Here is a 15,456-nt window from a genome sequence, read left to right as displayed (position 1 = left end):
TAAAAAGCTGACTATAATGACCAAGTTCTAAATTGCCATTTATCTCCTCTTAGATTCCAAAGGTACAATAGCACTGCAAATGTTACCTCTGATCCTTCCACCAGCCATGTACAAGACCGGTCGCAAACTTTCTGGTCAGCCATTGAAGAGGCAAGAGCCTCTATCATTGATGTCTAGCCTGTAAGTAAAAACAGGACAGCAGAGCAGGCTCATATCGTCACATTACACAAAAGTACAAATGTAACATATAATTTAGTCTGGAACCAACATGGTGCTGTACTTGGAAAAGAAGAAACAGGAGTGGTGTTTTTTGTGGTGGTGAATGAGGAATCTCAGGCTTTGGCCTCTATTTTTGGTCAGAGGATTTAATGATTGTTGATTAAATGAATGGCTGTACACTTTTTTTCAAGCTTTTGCAATTTTATAATTTTTAAACACACCTACTATGAAAGCACTAGTGATTGTAATGCTACTAGGACACTAAGAATCAACCTGGTGTAATTACAAATGTTTTCAGCTGATCCAGTAATGTGTTGCAACCCAAAACAGGACTGCAGTTGTAGTTTTCAGCTGGTGTTGCAGTCCTTCCCTTTTTTTCATAACTCGTTGCCAATGGATGATAAAACTATTAACAGATTTTTGATATGTGTGGTGATACATTACATTTATGGCAAAAAAAGGGATACAGGAAGCGCATTGTCTTCTGCATACAATGAGTAATTTAGATGAAACTTGAGCTGTGTGGTGAAGGAGGCTGATTACATGGATGTGACTATTGTGAGTCATGGTCATAGCGCCACCAACTGGCAGCAGGAAGCGTGTCACTTACAACAGCCTTTGAAATCATCTCCTATAATTACCTAAATCACTTCAAACTTGGTCAGAATAATGTCAAGGACTGATGTTAAATTGCAAAAGCATTCTTGATATTTGCTTGATATTTGTAGAACATAGTCTGCTCAGATTTAAAACTACAGAACACTACTAAGATCCTAAAGCTTGCTTATACGCATGTGCGAGTTGGTGCTACGGTGTTGAAGTTTGCACATTGCGTGTTGAACTCCTGCATGTCTCATAGTAAAGATACTGTTGTTAAAAAGGATCTTTGCCTTGCCACTCGTCATTCAACAATATTCTTGCTCTTTTGGTTGTTTTTGAGGCTCTTGGCATGCTTAAAATTGAATGAAAACCAGCACACACATCAGGGTTGTCGGCCGTTGTTGACATTGGCAAAAGCTAAGAAATGGGAGTGGTGAAGGGGCTCTATAGTGCTTTGTTTTGACAAAAGTGGTGGTGGTGGGGGGTTAGTTTTATCTACAGTCACCAAACTCAAACACATATATTGTTCTCATCAAGCTGGACAACTTCTAAATTTACAGTCATTAGCTCCAACCAACAGGAAGTCGGCTATTTTAGACTGAATGTGCATTTTTCTGAAAATTTCAGGCTCTGAATTTTTAAATACTCCTCCCAAGGGGATTCATGCGATTCACGCTAAACTTTGTCAACTTGATGCCAAGACATTAAAAGATGCTAAATTGCAAACAGATTTTTAAAATCTTAAATGGTGTTGATTAAATTAATGACAAAAAAGGGAAACAGGAAGAATCTTATTTCTTCTAAGTGCATTGACTGATTCAGGTCATATTGGTTTGTATGGTTAGTCATGGGGTCTGATCACATGGATGTGGCTAATGTGGTTCATGGTCACAAATGACTGACATAGTCCTCTTGTATTTACTTACTCTAGTATTCTTAACTTTTTGTACTCAAATGAATGTGCTATATTTTAATTCAATAGTATTTTTTATTTAGATTTTGTATTATTCACCTCTAAATTATACACCATTTATTTCTATGACGATGTATTAGAAAAAAGTTCACTTCAAGAATGAAAAAAGAAAATGGTATAGAAACAGCACAAACAGAAAGAAAAGACAATCTATATTATTATATCTCTTTATATGAAGCATAGACTCTTGATCTCTTGAACTGTCTGTTCTTTGTCTGTTCGAGTCTTGAATTCGCTCCTTAAAGGGGGGCTCTGTCACATTTGTGTTTGGAATTTTATGTTGTAGGTCTTGTTTCTTAGTTTCTTTTAATTTTGTAGTTTCACATCATGATTGGTTTGCCTTGTCTCCCCAGGCATTCCTTGTTCACTTGTTAACCTTTGTGTCCTAGTTTCCCCGTGTTTTGTTGCCTGTGCCTTTTGAATTCTGCTCTTATTTTGTTTTTTTATTAAATAAGCGGCACTTTTTCTCCTGCTACCTTTTGCTCTGCACTGAAAATATAGATTTTGAAAAAAAAAAATCAACCTTTAAAAAATAATAACACCATTATCAGTCTTGCAAAGTCTAACTTTAATGAACATTTAAACATTGATATGAGGTACAAAAGAAATAATAATAATAATAATAATCATATATTTGCCACAAAACCATCTGCAGGCAGCCCTGATTGTCATGGCGTATATTAACAAAATAATAAAACATTTTGATAAATAAAACATTCTTCACATAAACTTCACTTCCATTATGTATTCAAAAAGCCACAGAGTTTTGCCTTGACATCAGTTCTCAACAGCTCTAACTAGTGATGCATTTTTTTATCCCCGGAAATAAGGGTAAAGTTTTAATTTAGCTGAAAACTGAAGCCAAAAATAAAAATAAAAGTTTATTTAATAAAAATGGTTGTATATAAACATTTAAATTGCAATGCAAGGCAGTTTAATATCAACTTTTTTTAATATAAATTTGTTTCTATTCCAGTTTGTTGTTGAAATATGATCTTTTAAATGGTGTATGTAACACAACTTGTTTTAATGAAAGAATTATTCAAACATTAATAACAGGGACATTACTAACAGGTAAAGTACAAATATAATGAATATGTAATATAGTGCATATATGTATCAAAATGCTCCTCCCTAGAGTTATTTTTTCTAACTATCGAGTTTACAGACACTGAATGGCTTTTCTGAGGTAAATGTGACATTGTTCTCCAGCTGTTTTATTGACGTCTTTCTGCGGTTGAAACACTGATTGATCGATTACATGAGACATGATTCATTTCAGTAAATTGTTCTGTATCTTTCAACATTCCTTCTGATGTTCATTCATGTTTATTTGCTGCTGTAACTAGCAGTAAACACATTTATTGTTTGAATTTCGTAATAAAAATGACAGAATTTGAAAGCTGAGGTTTTGTTTCATATCAAAAGAAACAAAGAACAGAACTTACTGCGATTAGGGCAGACACTACAAATAGCGTTGGGTGAAGTTGTGTTCACGCATCAACTGAAAATACACACAAAAGATTGATTCCTGGGATTTAAGATCAATTCATCAAAATGAAGATTGATTAAAAAAGAGAAATCAATTTTGGCAGCTTCCACACAGATGCAGCTTATCCACATTGTGTGCATGAAACAAAAACTCACGGTTTTCAGTCAATGTTTTTGACCCTCCAAAACCATTTCGGTATATTATTGCTTGGCAAAATTTCATTGCATCACTAGTTCAAACAGTTCAAATGTTTATGGTATGGTATTATAGCAATGTCAGTTCAGCAAGCAAATGCTTCTCTTCTGATGTGGTGCTGGCCATTTCAGAATTCTCCTCACTGCTGTGTTTAATGTCTGCTTCGATACACTCATCTTTATCTGTCTGAATTCTGAATAGTTCTTCTATCTGCTGATTGTCCTGAGAGCTGTCAGGCTCCATTTGAAATATCCTCAGCTCATTAAAGTGCTCCTTCAGCTGAGTGCTCTCCTGCATGGCCGAAAGTATGGGGGACTGGGACTGCTGTGACAAAAACTTTAAGAGAACAGAAAAAGAGAATGTCAGTAACACAAAACAGGTTACCATCCAATTGCCTCTTCTTACCCTTGCATTACCTGTTTTAGGTTCTCTGGCAGTTTAGGATCAGGGAAAATAATTCTGCATACTTTGTAGCTGTACCACACAGCCAGAAAGATCAGGACAACAGCAAATAACACCACCAGAAAACTGACCAGGAGCACAACTGCTATGAGCCCGGGCTCTGCCTCATCTGAGCAAACACAAAAACGAATATTACAAGATGTTGAGATTGACCATGTTTACATATATATCCCGGACGAGCCCCCACTTGTTACAAGCCCCCTTAAAAAGTCTAGGGGTTTAAGAGGGCAGGAAACAAAATGTCGCAGGGAGAGAGTGAGAGAACTCCCGTCTCTAGGTCCAACATTATATTCATGTCGCGCAACGCTGTCAACATAAACTTTGGCACCCCAAAAATGAGATGTCTTCTTCACCTCTGCTAACAAATCTGTGCATGAAAACGTCATCCGTGTTCGTCACAAACATGCGCACTTTGATCAGAGTGGAATAGATGTGATTGAAGTGTCTACATGCCTGTTTATTGAGATTAAAATCAGCATACGCCACATATTTTAATGATTATGGTTACTACGATTATGAGCTTAATTGCATCAATTTGATCAAAGTATTGTGTTTACATGAGGTAAAGTTAAATCACAATATTGCCTAAATCTCATCATGAGGTTGCATGTAAAAGTAGTCATTGAGAGAACCTCACAGTAACAGCAAAAGTAAATCGGTAAATGTGTACAGCACAAACATAAATAAATGGACATGCAGCACAACTGTAGAACTCAAACTGGTTTATACAGGTGAAAGCTTACGGCTGGATGAGTTGGTTACACAGGTCATGTTGCTGAACTGGCTTGTTTTATTTGGCATATACAAAACCGCCACTTCGACGCAGTAGTTCACCAAAGGCTCTAGATTTGGTAACATAACTCTGGTCTGGTCTCTTATTAGTTCTTCCTGTTGAGAATAAATAACAAAGACACGTTAAGCATGAAATGCCCTGACTGATATAAATGAAATAGGTGTCTTATTCTATTTAATTTGCTATTGAAGGGGGAAATGTGTGTTCAAGTTTGGAGGAATTGTATTAGGTTAAAGGGTTAGTTAACCCAAAAATGAAAATAATGTCATTTATTACGCACCATCGTTCATCTTCGAAACACAAATCATCAAAAAGTTATTTTTGATGAAATCCAATGGCTTAGTGAGGCCTCTGTAGAAAGCAATGCCACTGAAGTTCTTAAGATCCAAAAAGGTACTCAAAACATATTTAAAACAGTTCACGTGAGTTCAGTGGTTCAATCTTAACCACTTTTTATTATAAAGTGACAAGAAAACTTTTTGTGCGCCAAAAAACAAAATAACGAGTTTTCTCGTCGCTTTATAATATTACGATTGAACCACTGTAGTCACATGAACTGTTTTAAATATGTTTGAGTACTTTTTTGGATCTTGAGAAGTTCAATGACATTGCTGTCTATAGAGGCCTTACTGAGCCATCGGATTTAATCAAAAATAACTTAATTTGCGTTCCGAAGATGAACGAAGGCCTTACGGGTGTAGAACGACATGAGGGTGAGTAATCCATTTTTGGGTGAAGTAACCCTTTAAACAACACAGCATGCAAAGCTCAAATGTGACTTGATATGTATATTTGTAGACACTTTCTAATGATCAGGTTGGGCCTCTCAGTATTTCCAATCCACAGGCATTATTGTAATTTAGGGCAGGGGTGCTCAAACTTTTGGGGCCAGGAACCCCTGATAGGTAGAACATGTTCTCAATATGCTTGTTTTATTGGTGCAAATTGTAAATATGCATCCATTCATTACAAACATTTATTTTAAAGCCTAAACGAATTTGCGTTGGGCTCCTCTCTCATTCAGCATGAATCAAAATCTTTCCATATTCGCATGTATTTTATTGCTAAACAATTATTTATTTTGTAAACCAGGCTTTGTATTTCACTCCTGTGCCAATATCCACATAAAACAGCATCCTTTGGATGCCCAAAAATGTGTTTGGAATAACAGTGTGACGGTAGGAGAGTGCTCACGCTAAACAGCACAGCCTAGACCATTTAAATCACTTTTTTCTGTTTGGTTGATTGCATTTTTAATCTGATGAGGAATAGGCTGTGATGAACTGATATGTTGTTTGTACGTTAAAAATAACACAATGTTTTTTTTAAAAAAGAAAACAAACAGGACCCGGTTTCACAGACAGGGCTTAGACTAAACCAGGATTAGTGTTAAAAGGCTACATATTTCACATTAAATACATTCTATAAGTCACTTTGGAATACAAGTCGCAGCACTTTACAATGAAAAAAAAAAAAAAAATGGTATAGCACATTATTTCGCAGACCACACTTTGAGAACCCCTGGTAAAAATCAACTGTGGCAAGTAACGCATTTCAACTCACTAAACAATTTGGTGCAGGATTATTATTGTTTAAAACTAAAATAATTATGTTGCTTGAAATAAAAGAAACATTACCTGAAATAAAATAAAACAAAAAAATCCAAAACTTTCACTTCAGCTAACCCTAACTAAAACTGAAATATAAATTAATAAAAACTATATAGAGATATTTAAAAAGATTACAAAAAAAAAAAAAACCTAAAACTTGCCCCTTGCCTAAGAGGAGCCTCCGACATTAGCAAACAGTAAAGGGGGTCACACACTGAGAGAGGTGCACATCACTCCACGTCTTTTAAAATTCAAACTCACTGGCAGCACCTGTTGCCCAACTACGACTCCAGAGGTCGTTCAAAATCCTGCCCCGCCAGATTTTAGTATTAGTTTTCCATTAAATTACATTAACAATGACTTGGAAAAAATATATGTAGAATGCGAACTGAACTAGTGAATGGTGTATTGCGGGGGCCCCAAAAACTTTAGAGACCATTGCATTCATTACCTTTTTTGCCTCTCCTTTTTTCCAATAAAGGATGAGGTAAGAAACATGCGTATAGACATCTCTCAAGTCTCTTTTTTTCAGAGGAGGATCAGTGATGTCAACTTCTGTTTGTCCTTTTCTGCTTGTCAGTTCTACACGAGGAGCGCTAATCTCAGCTGCAGACACAGGGAAATGTTTTATTATACACATATGATAATAAAACAGAATAAATAAAACAGCACTCCCTTGTTACAGTGAGACAGAAAATATTTTTTATGATTATTAAAAATGCAATGTTTGATATAGTGCATTCAGAAAAAGATCACCTCTCCCCATTTTTCACATTTTGTTTGGTTGCAGTCTTATGCTAAAATGCAGTAAATCATTTTTTCACTCCTCATTCAGTAGCCCATAATGACAAAGCAAATGCCAGATTTGTGATAACATTGTAAAAAACAATAACAAGTGAAATGTCACATTTACATGAGTATTCAGACCCTTAATTCAATATTTAGCTAAAGCACCTTCAGTTGCAATTAGTCTTGGGTAAATTCATGTCTAAAACATCCAGTGTAGTAAAATGTTCAAACAAACTTTATTAAAAATCACAGGACTACATAAAGAAACAAAACGTTTCAGACTACACACATGCTGATCATGTGACTTTAGTATGTGTATTTTTGCCAGAGTTACTTCCTGTTTTTACAACTGAGGACGGTGTTGGATGGACTGGTTGAATGGTGACCGAAGGTGGAAAGCCATTTTCAGGTTTCTCCAGAGATGTTTGATTGGGTTCAAGTCCAGGCTCTGGCTGGTCAATGGCCTCATATATGAAACGAACATACAATAGAAAACAGTGCGTACGGCTGTTTCCACGCAAAACTTGGCATTTATCAATATAGACGTGAGCGATGGCTACAATCAAATCTCACGTCAGGCCTCAGCTCGTGTACGCACGTTTTTGAGTCAGCGGGAACTTGTGTGCAGCATAGTGAATCTGGTGGAGAATTGTAATGAGAGAATTTTGTTAATTTAGATTATTTTCCTGACCGCCTATATAATCTATTTTAAATTAAATGAGAATAGATAGGAGGTTGTGACTCATTAAAAATACCATACAAAAATTTTTTTTCAGGATTTTAGCTTTACATGCGCAAATAGCAGCAACAGAACATGAGGATTCACACATCGCCACATCACACACCTGCAGCACTTCTGTGAAATGAGAAAAACAGAATGAAAGTCTATATAAAAGGAATAAAACAAATAGGACTACACAACATTGTCACACTGTGCCAAGCAGGTAGACGAAGAGGTCAATATCAGAAATACTCCAAGTTTAATGAATACAATCCAAACGGGCAGACAGGCAGGAACAACACAACTTAGCATAACAGTGATCGGACAAAGACTGAGTGAACAGGATGAACTTAAGCAGCAAACATAACAAGGGTAATTAATAGGACTCAGCTGATACAAATAAACTAATGATGAGCAGCGGGAAAACAGAACAAAGGAACATGATGAGTGTGACAACAAACTGAAAGTCCATGATAACGAAACTAAACAGAACATAACTGTGACAGACATACATTTCATTTAAATAATTAACAGATTAACAAAAGAAAAAAACTGTGATGCTCATTTTTGTAACACTCTAACGCATTGTATTTGTTTTCTTTATATCTTTATTTTATTAAATCCAAGTGATCGCGCAGGCGCCTCGCGCACACACACAACATCAGTTCTAGCGTTTATACTTGACATTTCAGTCATTCATCATCAAACTAAAATGCAGTTTAAACATAAAACTGCTCAAATGAAATGGTCCGCTGTAATTCAGCATGCCCAGCGCCTAACCAAACACATTTTTGCGCATGTGAAGGATGCTGGAACACGAGTAAAGTACAAAGCCTTGTTTACATAATGAAGTAATAGTTTAGCAACCAAAATGTTTCATGCAAATATAGAAACATGTTTGGATTCTTGCCAAATGAGAGAGGTTAGCCCATCGGTTTTGCTTTAGCCTAAAAAAATCATTTTGGCTTGACTTATGTTGTTTTTGATGAATTCCACCATGACTATATAATTTATGTTTTATTTTATAGTTTAATATGTAATTTTATAACTTCTTTATCATTCTTGTTTTCTTCTGAATACCATTAAACTTAAAAGATTTGTTGTGGAGGGAACTACAATAGGCCTAGGCTATGTTTGTTTATTTACTGGTATTAAATATACATTTAAATCAAAGTAATTGTTTGCTATTACGATGTTAACAGGTGTTTTTAATGTAAAATTAATTTCTCTTTCAAGAGATTACTTTCTGTTCTTGGAAGTAATACAATACAATTTTGTATTTTGTATTTAAATACTTTTGAAAAACATCAAATGTATTTTGTATTTAAATATATTTAAGCTTAGTATTTTTGTATTTTCAAAATACATAAAATACTTTTTGCCAGTCAACCTCTCTATTAGGCAGCTGATTTCAACTAGTTCAGATGTGCCTTTTTCATACATGTGAGCTGCAGCATATGAGTGCATCTACCATTGGGTGAACAAATTATCTGGATTCCTGTTAATAAAGCTACCTTCATATTCAAGTGCTTTGCTGTCAGAAAGAATAGGAATCATGGAGGATGCCAGATTTCTTGGGGAAATCATGTTAAAGCCAAAGTGTATTGAAATTATTTAATTTAGAATAAAATGCAGTGTCCCATTCATTGACAACCATATAAACATTCACAGCCCTGGACATAAGAGCTAGCCAGTTAGTTTTGCTTTAATAAACTAGCTGTTCAAATATTTGAAACAGTATTAGTGGAGGGCACTGTAGTTATCTTTGTACTTATCATTCATGGCGTGAATGGGCCTTAATAGTGATACTTCACTGGATGGCCAGTTTCACATGTATTTTGTGTATTTTTAAAATACAAAATACTGTATTTGTATTTAAATACATTTTTCCACAGAGTATTTTGTATTTCATTTTAAATACATTTTCATGTATTTATGCCCATCTCTGCATATGATCGTTCCTATGATAGGATTGGCAGCATAAGATTGTTTAATGAATCACACGTGAACCCTGTCGTAAGATGATTTCTGCGCTCGGATTTGCGCTCATTTCAACGTTAGATTGTGTCCTTTTTGGAAGGTGAACCTTCAGCCAAGTCTGACCTCCTGAATGCTCTGGGCCAGATATTCATTAGCCATATCTTTGTATTTTGCTGCATTCAGCTCCTGCCACTGAAGATGCTTCACCGATGGGATGGTATTGTGCAGCTGATGAGCGGTGCCTGATTTACTCCAGACATGATGCTTGAAATTGCAGCCAAATAGTTCGATCTTTATTTCATTAAACAAGTGAATATTGTTTCTGACAGAGGAGAGATTTCCGGTCTGGAGATGTCTACTCGGCCATAAAGCCCAGATCGGTGGAGTGATGCAGAGACGGCTGTCCTTCTGCAAGTTTCTCTCAACACATGATCTCTGGAGCTCATCAGATTCTTGGTCACCAAAGACCTTCTCCCTCAAATGCTCAGTTTCTCTCGGTATGAAGAGTTCTAGTTGTTCCAAGAATTATGGAGGCCACTGTGCTCTCGGGAACCTTCAATACAGCAGAAATGTTTGTAGTCTTCACCGGATCTGTGCATCGACACAATCCTGTCTCTGAGCTCTGCAGACCTTTGGCCTCGTAGCTTTTGCTCTGATCTGCATTTTCAGCTGTTAGACCTTATATAGACAGGTGTGAACCTTACAAAATCATGGGGTTGTCAAAAAAATTATGATTTTAAAAACATTATGCTACCACCAGCCTTTCTACAGTACTGGTAGTATCGAGTCAATCCCATACCCACTGATAGGCGCTGCTTTCAAACGCTCCCATGCGTTGAGTGAGTGATCTGTGAAGAGCATCAAAGGTTTCTATTTACAACGTGCTTTTGCAGCGTTGAGCATTGTAGCCAATCACAGACGTGTTTGTTGAGCACGTGAACGCAATGGTCATTCAGAGGCGTCAAAGTTCATCAGAATCCGCTCAGATCATCAGAGTTTGTTCAGCGTGAGCTCTGCACCCTTGTGAATCATTTCATTATAACCAACAAAGTACAAACACGAGGTAACTAAGAGATTCATTGTGCAGTATAGACAGATGTTTTGATTATAAAGGGAGTTTTCACTCTGTCAGTGTGGCTGAACTGAAGTGACATCAGCTTCCCACCCCCAAACACTTTCTCGTCGGATCTATACAAATCTCGTAGGTGAGCTATTTTGATCTCAAAAATGTGAATTTTCACTGAAAGGTTAGGAGTTTGCATCTATGATTTCAGTTTTTCTTTCTTTTTTAAACATTGGCAAAATCATCACAAATTTTGTTTTGCTCTGTCATTAGGGTTTATGAAGTGTAGATTAGAGTGAAATAAAAAAGTAATTTAAAACATTTTGGGATAGAAGTCCACTGATGTTCAATGGAGCTCTAAGTCCACTAGAAAATTCTGAGTGTGTTCTAGAGTGGCCCAGCCAAGCTTCTCTGGAGTGACTTACAAATTCCCCTACTGCCAGCAAAGTCAAAATAAGCATAAATAACAGAAATTAAGTGACTCACTTATTTCATCAACTTTGAAGTTTTCAGTCTCCACCCAATCAGATGTTTCTCCATGTAGTTCTGTCCGAACGCGAAGTTGGTAAGCTCCAAAAGTGGTAATATTATTAATGAAATCACAGCTTAGTGATGAGCTGCGGACACATATTGGCTCATAAAAATCTCTCCAGTTTCTATACACATACAGGGAAAAAAATGAAACAACATTACAAAACTGCATAAACAGACTTTCATTCACCTAGAAAAGTTGTTTCATTTGACACAGCTTAATATTTCTGCTTCTAAACCCTCCAGTACATCATTATGAGTGCATTAGTATACACAAGTTTGGCCTTTGTGTTTTTTTTTTTATTTTTGTTATCCAAATTTGACTTTTTTTCAGAGACAAAAGCAGGCCACCAATGTATTTACACAGGAATATTCTATTAGTATGAAGCCATTCAATTATATTTTAAAACTGTAACACATTTTTTAAGCAGTAAATCAAGTATGAGTGTATCATAATTAACTTACTTAATTTCAGCCGTGTAGTTAAATAGTTTATTAGTGGTGTTTTGTGGTGGATCCCATTCCAGAACTAATCCCATGTCCAGTGATTTCACTCTCACATCCTCAGGGATTGGGACGCTCTCTGACAACAATCACAGTCACACATTAACCCTCGTGCGACCTTATGGACATTTTTTTTTTCCTCTTTTTTTTTTTTTTTATCATTTTGCCTGTGTTAATGCCAACTACATACATTTTGGCACAAATGTGTATTTTTATTGGAATTTTACTATTTCATCCCCATTTCCTTTAATAAATCTATTTTACACTAGTAACACAAAATAGTTCCTCTCAGGACCTTAAGGACAAAAATGTCCCCATTAAAACTGCAATTTTTAATCCCAGGGCCATATAACTATAAAATGACGCAATCTTTGTTAATAGGCTTTCATTCTGTTGGCAAGGCTTCAAAATTTAAATTTTTACTATTTTTTACCAGATGGTGCCATTTTCTCAGGTTTGACCCATAAAGCAAATACTCACTTTATTCTTGTTTATAGAGCATGTTATACAGCCAGTTGGATAAATTATGCAGCTATAATTGTGTGGGTGTTTTGGTAAGGATGTCAGAGTGTGGTTTGTATGAGTGTAATAAAACAAATTGTGTGTGTGTACATGTGCGTGTGTGTAACATTTGAGAGAGAAAATCTCTACTGCAAATCACAAATCCAACCACTGCGTGTACCAGTGGAGTTTTGCTGGCATCTAATGTGGAAAATTTGGTACTGCGCTCAAACAAAATCTTACTGAAAGCTAATTTTTTGAGATCTCAACTTCAAATTTGGAACACAACTTGTTTAGATTTATGGTTTTGATTTTCTAGCAGTTTTAGAGTTTCATAAAATATATATTTTATATAAAATAATGTTCATAAATCATTTTCATAAACTTAAACCTTTAAACTTAAGTCTGTGCTCCTAAGCTTCAAGTTTTTACGACAGTTTTTTTGAAATTTTTGTCCACTATGGACCTATGTGTAACTTTATTTAATTGACGCACAAGGGTTAAAACAAATGGCTGCCACAAAGGTGTAATAAAATACAACATTGGAAAATATACACTGCCACCATATTCATATTCACAATCATATTCATTAATTTTAATTTATTATTACTCTTTTCCACATAGGGTACAACGGGGCTAAAGGCGCCGCGGGGCAAAAGGTGCCTTTGATTTTATTTTTCTCTAAACCACTAGATGGCACAAAAACTTGCCGCAGCACTTTCCTAAACATCCGTTTTTCAAAACGTACGTGCAAATTTGTCTGATCCTTGACGCGATCGCGGGCAGCAACGCACAGTTGATTCTGAGGTAGTTTGATCTAATATTTGAAGTTTTTTAAAATGTTGTTGATTTAAGTAGCAAATAAGAATCCATTAAATTAATGTTTGTATTTTCAGACAAAGGTCTTCTTAATGATTTTCAGTTTTGTTCAAGGTAATTCAAGCAACAGTTTTTCAATAATGGGTGAATATGTAAAAGTATGGTATTTGGGGTCAAAAGCGCCCCGGCTGTCGGGGCAAAAAGCACAATAATTAACATGTTAATGAATAGCTGGCTGACTTTTCCATTTCTTGACATGACATGGTTAAATTCACATAGCAAATATCATATATCAAATTGGGTATCCATCTTAGAGATAATACCCATATTCACAATGAAACAATCATATTTTAAAATATATTAATCATATCATAATAAAATATAATTTATTGTTACTACTGTAAATCTATATTAAATAGGCTATTATGGGATCTCCTTCAATGCTTTCAGAATCTTTACTTTTTAAAATAATTTTGTTTCTGTATTTCTAAAATCTATTTATATATTTTATATATAAAAATATATATCACATAGGCCTATTTTAATGACAGTATATTTACTGAACAAAAATGAATTCTTTTATTTATCAAAATAAACAGAAAACAGTACAAACTTTGCTAAAGTTATTCTTTTGAACAAGAATTAACCTAGTCATTATTAAAAACATATTATTTTAGCTAAAGTATATGTATAAATACTGCGTGCCTTTTACCCCATGCCAGGGGGCCCCCCTCACAACCTCATACATTTATAAGATTTTTAAACAAAATTAACCACTTTATGATTTTTTTTTTTTTTTTTTTCACACAAAATCTGCTGCTCCATCAATGTCCAATACAAACATATATATTTTCCCTGCAATCATACACTTTGAGAGTAGTGAAAAGCACATTTTTCTTAAGGTGTGCCTTTAGCCCCGTTGTACCCTACTGTATGAAAGTCATGAAAACTAAAACAAATGGAAGAAAGGGAATTATGTAGTGACCAATAAACATTTAACTAGAAAAAAAAGTAGATTTCTATTAAAATAATATGTGTGTGTGTGTGTGTGTGTGTGTGTGTTATCACTGTAAGGAAATGTATACATAGGCACAATTATATATTCATATATTTTCAACAACATAATACAACACAGTCATATTTGCTGGGTCAATGATCTTCAGTGCAACTCTAATGCATTTCTATTACTCTGAATTTGCGTTCAGAAACACTGAATACAAAATGAGGTTAATATTTATAATATTTATAATGAGTTTACAGGACTCCAGCTAAAAATACTCAGTCTAGAAAAATGTAATCGTCTGTTGCTGTCTGAATCATTAACATTAACAGGAAGTTCAGCGAGCATTTACTGTCAGACCGACAGGGTTTCCCCTAAACCACTGTTTGACGACACGACTAAAGTTCGACAAAAGTTATATAAAATAACAAAGCAGTGTCAAAGAATGACATGAACTAATACTATTGACATTTATTATACATGTTTCATTCGTGTGAAGTCTCTATAACATGTGAATGAAGCTCACCTGTGCTGACGTAGACGATAAAACACAGGAGCGCAGACAGACCGGAGAGAGCGGTCATCTTTCTTCTTCAGCGGAGCAGAAGCGCCTTTATAAAGTCCAGTTTGTTATCAAGTGTGCTCTCTGAGAGCGGTGTGGCGTTTGTGTCCTTCTGTGTGTTTGAGAGAGAGAGGAAGTGGAGAGAGGCAGTTGAAGGAAAGCGAAAGAAATATGAACTCGCATAATAGCGAATGTTTACAAGAAACCCCGTGAGAGGAGGCGGAGTTAATGACAACATTCATTACTTCTGTCATGATGTGCTGAACTCATTTATATAGGCTTAAATGTTCATTTGATAAAAAAATACTGTGTGCTGTAAAGGCGAGGAAGCCACTGTGTGTTTTGTATTTATTATTTATGAATATATTTTATAATGGTTTCCACTTTCTTCTGTTATATTGTTTGTGAGCTCACCTATAGCCTACTCTTCATGGACGCTCATAATTTCATTTAATTATTTATTTAGCATTTGTCAAAGTTTTTAGTATTATTAATATTCATTTAGTTTTCAGGGATGCCATGATAAAATGGACTTAAGAGACAGCAGTTTTTGTGAAACGCACGTTTCATTTGTTGAAGGCCTTGTACTACATTATTATTATTATGAATTTCATATAAATGAATAAGGTATATTTGACATAA

General features: G+C 35.3%; 1 protein-coding gene across 1 annotated transcript; it reads right to left on the bottom strand.

Moving 5' to 3' along the window:
- Positions 1 to 2,336: 2,336 nt before the first annotated feature.
- On the bottom strand, positions 2,337 to 15,035 carry crfb4 (cytokine receptor family member b4). Its single transcript, XM_051907109.1, has 7 exons — positions 14,779 to 15,035; positions 11,894 to 12,011; positions 11,384 to 11,553; positions 6,796 to 6,950; positions 4,685 to 4,829; positions 3,896 to 4,050; positions 2,337 to 3,815 (listed from the first exon to the last, which is right to left on the bottom strand). Exons 1-7 carry the CDS (start codon positions 14,834 to 14,836, stop codon positions 3,549 to 3,551), a joined length of 1,068 nt encoding a protein of 355 aa, XP_051763069.1. The 5' UTR covers positions 14,837 to 15,035; the 3' UTR covers positions 2,337 to 3,548.
- Between the last annotated feature and the right edge of the window lie 421 nt (positions 15,036 to 15,456).

Source organism: Ctenopharyngodon idella, chromosome 9 (genome assembly GCF_019924925.1).
Source record: "Ctenopharyngodon idella isolate HZGC_01 chromosome 9, HZGC01, whole genome shotgun sequence".
In the NCBI taxonomy this organism is placed as follows: Eukaryota; Metazoa; Chordata; class Actinopteri; order Cypriniformes; family Xenocyprididae; genus Ctenopharyngodon; species Ctenopharyngodon idella.
This window is presented reverse-complemented; position numbering and strand designations above follow the sequence as displayed.